The sequence below is a fragment of the Oncorhynchus mykiss genome, chromosome 8 (genome assembly GCF_013265735.2).
Source record: "Oncorhynchus mykiss isolate Arlee chromosome 8, USDA_OmykA_1.1, whole genome shotgun sequence".
NCBI classification, from domain to species: domain Eukaryota; kingdom Metazoa; phylum Chordata; class Actinopteri; order Salmoniformes; family Salmonidae; genus Oncorhynchus; species Oncorhynchus mykiss.
In genome coordinates this window covers 81773415-81782153 of record NC_048572.1, presented here as the reverse complement: position 1 = coordinate 81782153, position 8739 = coordinate 81773415, and the positions used below count along the sequence as shown (strand labels likewise).

General features: G+C 42.9%; 1 protein-coding gene across 2 annotated transcripts in view; it reads right to left on the bottom strand.

Annotated features, from left to right (window-relative positions):
- Positions 1-2183: 2183 nt before the first annotated feature.
- atp1a2a (ATPase Na+/K+ transporting subunit alpha 2a) overlaps positions 2184-8739 on the bottom strand; it is a 33171-nt gene continuing 26615 nt past the window's right edge. Inside the window, 8 exon segments of one of the 2 annotated variants that reach the window (NM_001124458.1) lie at positions 2687-3287; positions 3322-3571; positions 3882-3973; positions 4406-4507; positions 5076-5206; positions 5454-5599; positions 6100-6223; positions 8548-8702. In NM_001124458.1, the coding sequence (NP_001117930.1) occupies positions 3543-3571; positions 3882-3973; positions 4406-4507; positions 5076-5206; positions 5454-5599; positions 6100-6223; positions 8548-8702 (779 nt within the window). In that variant the 3' untranslated portion in view covers positions 2687-3287; positions 3322-3542. 2 annotated transcript variants of the gene reach the window in all.

The following is an 8739-nucleotide window of genomic DNA, read 5'->3' as shown; positions in this document are numbered from 1 at the left end:
AACAGTATTTTTCAGTGACAACACAGGTGTTCGGAGACGCATATAGCTAATTAGCACAGGTACAGTGCATTCGGAAAGTATTCAGACCTCTTGACTTTTTCCACATTTTGTTACGTTACAGCCTAAAACGGATTAAATAAAAAAATGTCCTCATCAATACACACACAATACCCCATAATTACAAAGCAAAAAAAGGTTTTTCGACATTTTTGAAAATGTTTTAAAAATTAAAACAGAAATACCTTATTTACATAAGTATTCAGGCCCTTTGCTATGAGACTCGAAATTGAGCCCATTGATCATTCTTGAGATATTCATACAACTTGATTGGAGTCCACCTGTGGTAAATTCAATTGATTGGACATGATTTGAAAAGGCACACACCTGTCTACAGTGAATATAAGGCCCCACAGTAGACAGCGCATGTCAGAGCAAAAACCAAGCCATGAGATCGAAGGAATTGTCCGTAGAGCTCCGAGACAAGATTGTGTCAAGGCACAGATCTGGGGAAGGGTAACAAAACATTTCTGCAGCATTGAAGGTCCCCAAGAACACAGTGGCCTCCATCATTTTTAAATGGAAGAGGTTTGGAACCACCAAGACACTTCCTAGAGCTGGCCGCTTGGCCAAACTGAGCAATCAGGGGAGAAGGGACTTGGTCAGGGTGGTGAGCAAGAACCCGATGGTCACTCTGACAGAGCTCCAGAGTTCCTCTGTGGAGATGAGAGAACCTTCCAGAAGGACAACCATCTCTGCAGCACTCCACCAACCAGGCGTTTATGGTAGAATTGTCAGATGGAAGCCACTCCTCAGTAAAAGGCACATTGCACCCCGCTTGGAGTTTGCCAAAAGGCACCTAAAGGACTCTGACTATGCGAAACAAGATTCTCTGGTCTGATGAAACCAATATTAAACTCTTTGGCCTGAATGCCAAGCATCACATCTGGAGGAAACCTGGCACCATCCCTACAGTGATGCATAATGGTGGCAGCATCATGCTGTAGGGATGTTTTTCAGCGGCAGAGACTGGGAGACTAGTCAGCATAGAAGGAAAGATGACTGGAGCAAGGTATAGAGAGACCCTTGATGAAAACTTGCTCCAGAGTGCTCCAGCCAAGACAACGCAGGAGTGGCTTCGGGACACGTCTCTGAATGTATTTGAGTGGCCCAGCCGGAGACCGGACTTGAACCCGATCGAACATCTCTGGAGAGATCTGAAAATAGCTGTGCAGCGACGCTCCCCATCCAACCTGACAGAGCTTGAGAGGATCTGCAGAGAAGAATGGGAGAAACTCCCCAAATAAAGGTGTGCCCAGTCTGTAATGTCATACTCAAGAAGACACAAGGTTGTAATCGTTGCCAAAGGTGATTCAACAGAGTACTGAGTAAAGGGTCTGAATACTTATGTAAATATGATATTTCCATTATTTTATTTTTTATACGTTTGTAAAATGTTTTTTCTTTGTAATTGAGGTATTGTGTGTAGATTGACGAAGGAACAAAAAACAGGGGGGTCTGAATACTTTCCGAATGCAGTGTTGTCCACTCTGTCTTCCATAAATAAGCGCTTTAACATCCGAATGCAGTGTAGTCCACTCTGTCTTCCATAAATAAGCGCTTTAACATCCGAATGCAGTGTAGTCCACTCTGTCTTCCATAAACAAGCGCTGTAACATCCGAATGCAGTGTTGTCCACTCTGTCTTCCATAAACAAGCGCTGTAACATCCGAATGCAGTGTAGTCCACTCTGTCTTCCATAAATAAGCGCTTTAACATCCGAATGCAGTGTAGTCCACTCTGTCTTCCATAAACAAGCGCTGTAACATCCGGATGCAGTGTAGTCCACTCTGTCTTCCATAAACAAGCACTTTAACATGGAGATATGGCCGTATGGGAACACTAACCCCATAAAGATGTGTATCAATTTAACCTTGAGTTTAAATTATTATTATTTTTCTCCCTGATGTGAAAGATAAGGTCCTTCTGCTTCCTAAACCGTATGTCAAACAATGTGTATTAATGTTCAGACAGAGCGACGCTGCTCAGAGAGTCATGAAAACAAGGGCCAGCTCTATATTGACCTAGGTAGTGGATGCGCTTATCATTCCATGACCTAATAATACTAATGTTGTAATAATATATTTGGGAATAGGTTACAAGAAAGGACAAACATCATCAACCGCTTCGTTCAGATTAACTTTATTTCATATCGAGACACATTTCAGAGCAATTTATTTTCACACAACGCCCCATCTGTCATTTTGGTGTGTCCCAATGGCACCCTATAGTCCCTGTATAGAGCACTACTTTGACCAGTGCCCATATGGCTCTGGTCAAAAGTAGTGCACTGTGTATGGAATAGGGTGCCATTTGGAACGAAACCCTAGCCTTCAGGACTGATGATTGATGCAATTAATGTTTAGCTTTTGAAGTACATTTTATTTGGTGAAGCAAAAAACAATGTATGGTGCATTTGTATGCTACAGCCGTTTTGCAACATCTTGTTTGTTTGACATTTGGGTTTTGGAAAGCCCTTCCAGTGTAGTTATTGTCAAAACTCAGTAATATCAATCACAATTACAGGCTTTCTTTGCAGCGGTATCCTCTATGATAACCAGAATGGTGTACTGATCCGTGCAATAACAGACCAATTGTCTGACAGACAAACACAAAGCACACACACATACTGTAAAAACACACATACTCTGAGTATACAAAACATTATGAACACCTGCTCTTTCCATGACATAGAATGACGAGGTGAATCCATGTTAAAGCTATGATCCCTTATTAATGTCACTTGTTGAATTGACTTCAATCCGTGTAGATGAAGGGGAGGAGACCGGTTAAAGAACGATTGTTAAGCCTTGAGACATTTGAGACATGGATGGTGTATGTGCCATTCAGAGGGTGAATGGTCAAGACAAAATATCTAGGTTCCTTTAAACAGGGTATGGTTGTAGGTGCCAGGTCCACCGGTTTGTGTCAAGAACTGCAACGCTGCTGGGTTTTTCACGCTCAACAGTTTCCCGCGTGTATCAAGAATGTTCCACCACCCAAAGGACATCCAGCCAACTTGACACAACTGTGGGAAGCATTGGAGTCAACATGGGCCAGCATCCCTGTGGAACGCGTTCGACACCTTGTAGAGTCCATGACCCTGACAAATTGAGGCTGTACTGAGGGCAAAAGGGGGTGCAACTCAATATTAGGAAGGTGTTCCTAATGTTTTGTACACTTAGTGTACACACGCACACGCACACACACACACACACACACACACACACACACACACACACACACACACACACACACACACACTGGCAGCAGTTACAGTGGTAATATACGTTTATTTTCAGTGATAATGTAGGCTGATTTTCTGATTTACTGATTACGTAGGCCTGTTTGTTATTTTCAAAGACAAAATACAAATTGTAAGGTAGTTTTGCTGTTCTTTGCTTAGCTAGACCTTGCATACACACGTACTCACTCATTCACACACACACAGAAATTCAATCTTAACAATAACACATTTGTGAACGTTAGTAATATGTCTCCAGTTCCACCCAACCTATAACAGAGAAAGATTAAAATGAGTCAGACAAGAATGATTGGATTAGTCATCATTACATAGTCTTCCACTCCGTGCTTTAATATGACAAAACCCTTTTAACGCAGTGACTCTCTGATCCCCAGCACATCAATATGATTATTAACATGACTGATTAACATGAGCAAATAACTGTCACGATGAACGATCTTTTGTGAATCTCTCTATTAGTCTCTTCCTTACAGAACAGACACTCAGTGACAGACAACTGGCATCTTCTGTGACTCTCTGTATGTCATTCTATGTAATTCTATGTCACTATGTCACCCACCTCCAGGATACCTCCTGATGATGAGCTTGCGGACCTCATCGTAGATGAAGATGAGGAGACTGTAGGGGAGGGCACAGAACCACCAGGAGACCCTGAAGGAGAGGGAGAGAGAGACAGAGAGGGAGACAGAGAGGTGGAGAGAGACAGAGAGGGAGAGAGAGACAGACAGAGAGGGAGAGACAGAGAGGGAGAGAGAGACAGAGAGGGAAAGAGAGAGATAAATAAGGGAGGAGTGTTTGATGGAGTTCATTGTAAAATCTATTCAGGTTCATTCTGAATCCTTGAGATGATGAGAGGGTGTGATCTGAGCAAGGCGTGTGAGGGACTTGTTTTAGGAGTGTTTAGGGCGTTGCAGAGTGGAGACGTGTGTCGTACTGACTTCAGAGGATACAGTTCATTGTAAAAATCCACGTAGTTGAGGGTGTGATATGAGAAAAGCGTGCGAGGGACTTGGGGGTAAAATTAAAGACAAGGGGTATCGAGGATGGGATGTCCTTGTGTTTAGGGTGGTGTGTGGAACTGACTTCAGGGGATACATGCGGAGGGCGATGTCCATTCCTGGGCAGTAGGATAAAAATGCAGCCAAAGCAGTCTCAGCAAACAGGCCAAAGATCAGGATACGATTCCTATTGAGGAAATGGAGATGGGAGAGTTTAGATTTTTAACAAATTAATATATATATATATATAGTTTTTTATTTAACCTTTATTTAAACTAGACAAGTCAGTTAAGAACAAATTCTTATTTACAATGACGGCCTACACCGGACAAACCCAGACGACGCTGGGCCAATTGTGCGCCGCCCTATAGGACTTCCAATCACAGCCGGTTGTGATACAGCCTGGACAAATACAGTACATACTTATACAAAGTAAAACAAATCCTATTCCCTATATACAACAATACACTACTTTTGATCAGAGTCCATTGGGCAGTACACTACTTTTGATCAGAGTCCATTGGGCAGTACACTACTTTTGATCAGAGTCCAATGGGCAGTACACTACTTTTGATCAGAGTCCATTGGGCAGTACACTACTTTTGATCAGAGTCCAATGGGCAGTACACTACTTTTGATCAGAGTCCAATGGGCAGTACACTACTTTTGATCAGAGTCCAATGGGCAGTGCACTACTTTTGATCAGAGTCCAATGGGCAGTGCACTAGTGTGCCATTTGAGACTTTCCCACCCACTTCATGCCCTGCTGAAAGACAGAGTTCCTCCTGGTCTTGCAGATAATCACGTCGGCCCATTGCACCACCACGATGCTCACGAAGAACGAGGTGTGACACGTGAACTCAATAATCTTCCGCTGTTCGTAGGTCTGTGAAAGGAACACACGTCTTAGTGGACTTACAATTGAAAACCTGTTGTAGTTGTGAATAAAAAGAAACACTCTTGATGCTTCCAACAGTTTACATTTTTTATTGACTACACTTTTGTATTTAGTATTTTTTATTGATGACAGTAGTGTGTCAAGGTGTGCGAGTTTACGTTCTAAAAAACATTGCTGTGGATCTGATAAATATAGCTACTGACTATATGGATGTGTTAAACCCTCTCAGTCTCACCCACTGCTGTCCATAGCTGTCCTCCACCTCGTTGTTGGCACGGTCGTCCCAGTTCAGACGGATGCCCAGCAGGGTCTCTGGCCAAAAGCCATTCTCAGCCAGGATCACAAAGTAGGTGAAAAAGCCAGCCAGAGCCTGAATCATACCTGGAGAGAGAGAGAGAGAGAGAGAGAGACAGAGAGACAGAGAGAGAGAGAGAGAGAGAGAGAGAGAGAGAGAGAGAGAGAGAGACAAGTCCATCAGGAAAATATAATACCTGTTTCAATAACTGGCATGAACAACAGAGGGCAAAAAGACAAAGTGCGTCCCAAGTTGGCAACCTATTCTCTTTTTGGCGCACTACTTTTGACCACTACCCCTATGGGCCCTGGTCAAAAGTAGTGCACTATATAGGGAATAGTATACAATTTTGAACATGCTCAAAATAATTTGTTACAGTACAGTACTTGTGTACAACCATTGATGTGTGCTTTAGTTCTGAGGTGGACAGACACAAGGCTAGCATCCCAAATGGAGCCTTATTCCCTATATATGGCACTACTTTTTATCAGAGTCCAATGGGCAGTACACTACTTTTGACCAGGGCCCATAACAGGGTTCCATTTTAGGACACAGAAACATGGATGAGCCTGTCAGGTATTCTGACCTATCTGTCCGTAGGCCATGCTGATCAGTCTGTCGTTCACCAGCTTGTCTGTCTTTGGGCACCTGGGCTGACGCTTCATAATGTCACTCTCAGCCGTCTCATAGGCCAATGAGATAGCAGGAACCTGTAACCAGAGATAGGGGTGAGAGGAGAGGGAGTTAAAGAAGAGAGATGGAGAGAGAGAGAGACAGAGAGACAGAGAGAGAGAGAGAGGGAATTTTGAGACAATGTATGACAGACAGAACAATGTGACAAAGTTATACGTTTCGTAATAAGAAAAGGCCTTGACTATTGGTTGAAGGTATTACCAGTGAGGCAACAACAGGGCAATGTGTGAGTTGAAGTGGAAAATGGACATAACCCAGTGTGAGACTAGAGTCCTCACAGCAGTGGTTACAAATCCAGTTTGCTTTACAAGATTGAGTAGCTCTCACCCTGACCCACGGCAGGGTAGTGGTGAGTTATAGATTGAAAGGTAATGTACGATCAAGCTGAGAGAATGTCTGCTTGTGACTGAGTGTCGAGGAGCAGAAATATGACCTGTGCATATAAAGTGGAAAAGGGAAACCTGCACTCACTGAAATACAGTGCATTGCGAAAGTATTCGGCCCCCTTGAACTTTGCGACCTTTTGCCACATTTCAGGCTTCAAACATAAAGATATAAAACTGTATTTTTTTGTGAAGAATCAACAACAAGTGGGACACAATCATGAAGTGGAACAACATTTATTGGATATTTCAAACTTTTTTAACAAATCAAAAACTGAAGAATTGGGCGTGCAGAATTATTCAGCCCCCTTAAGTTAATACTTTGTAGCGCCACCTTTTGCTGCGATTACAGCTGTAAGTCGCTTGGGGTATGTCTCTATCAGTTTTGCACATCGAGAGACTGACATTTTTTCCCATTCCTCCTTGCAAAACAGCTCGAGCTCAGTGAGGTTGGATGGAGAGCATTTGTGAACAGCAGTTTTCAGTTCTTTCCACAGATTCTCGATTGGATTCAGGTCTGGACTTTGACTTGGCCATTCTAACACCTAGATATGTTTATTTTTGAACCATTCCATTGTAGATTTTGCTTTATGTTTTGGATCATTGTCTTGTTGGAAGACAAATCTCCGTCCCAGTCTCAGGTCTTTTGCAGACTCCATCAGGTTTTCTTCCAGAATGGTCCTGTATTTGGCTCCATCCATCTTCCAATCAATTTTAACCTTCTTCCCTGTCCCTGCTGAAGAAAAGCAGGCCCAAACCATGTTGCTGCCACCACCATGTTTGACAGTGGTGATGGTGTGTTCAGGGTGATGAGCTGTGTTGCTTTTACGCAAAACATAATGTTTTGCATTGTTGCCAAAAAGTTCAATTTTGGTTTCATCTGACCAGAGCACCTTCTTCCACATGTTTGGTGTGTCTCCCAGGTGGCTTGTGGCAAACTTTAAACAACACTTTTTATGGATATCTTTAAGAAATGGCTTTCTTCTTGCCACTCTTCCATAAAGGCCAGATTTGTGCAATATACGACTGATTGTTGTCCTATGGACAGAGTCTCCCACCTCAGCTGTAGATCTCTGCAGTTCATCCAGAGTGATCATGGGCCTCTTGGCTGCATCTCTGATCAGTCTTCTCCTTGTATGAGCTGAAAGTTTAGAGGGACGGCCAGGTCTTGGTAGATTTGCAGTGGTCTGATACTCCTTCCATTTCAATATTATCGCTTGCACAGTGCTCCTTGGGATGTTTAAAGCTTGGGAAATATTTTTGTATCCAAATCCGGCTTTAAACTTCTTCACAACAGTATCTCGGACCTTCCTGGTGTGTTCCTTGTTCTTCATGATGCTCTCTGCGCTTTTAACGGACCTCTGAGACTATCACAGTGCAGGTGCATTTATACGGAGACTTGATTACACACAGGTGGATTGTATTTATCATCATTAGTCATTTAGGTCAACATTGGATCATTCAAAGATCCTCACTGAACTTCTGGCGAGAGTTTGCTGCACTGAAAGTAAAAGGGCTGAATAATTTTGCACGCCCAATTATTCAGATTTTGATTTGTTAAAATAGTTTGAAATATCCAATAAATGTCGTTCCACTTCATGATTGTGTCCCACTTGTTGTTGATTCTTCACAAAAAAATACAGTTTTATATCTTTATGTTTGAAGCCTGAAATGTGGCAAAAGGTCGCAAAGTTCAAGGGGGCCGAATACTTTCGCAAGGCACTGTAGTCTTTAAGATGTAATGTTCTTTAGCAGCAGAAGAAAAGCTCAAACAAATGGACTGCTAAAGAACATTACAACTTAAAGGGAGTTGTCCTGGACTAAAAAAGCACTTTCAATGGTGATCCTCCATTGAGCTTTTACGTCCAGGAATAATGCTTCATCTGTGTCCGGGAAACCGCCCCAAAGACTTTCAGTGTGCGGCTTTTCCTTTTCCAGTCAGTTTAGCGGGTCCTCACCATGTCTGTGCCCAAGTCGATACAGAGGATGGTGACGGTGCCCAGGGGCAGGGGAATGCTGGCAATGATGAAGAGGAGGAAGGGGCTGATCTCTGGAATGTTACTTGTCAGTGTGTAGGCGATAGACTTCTTCAAGTTATCAAAGATCAGACGACCTGTTTGGAATTGAAGAAGAACAGATAGATTCAGTTT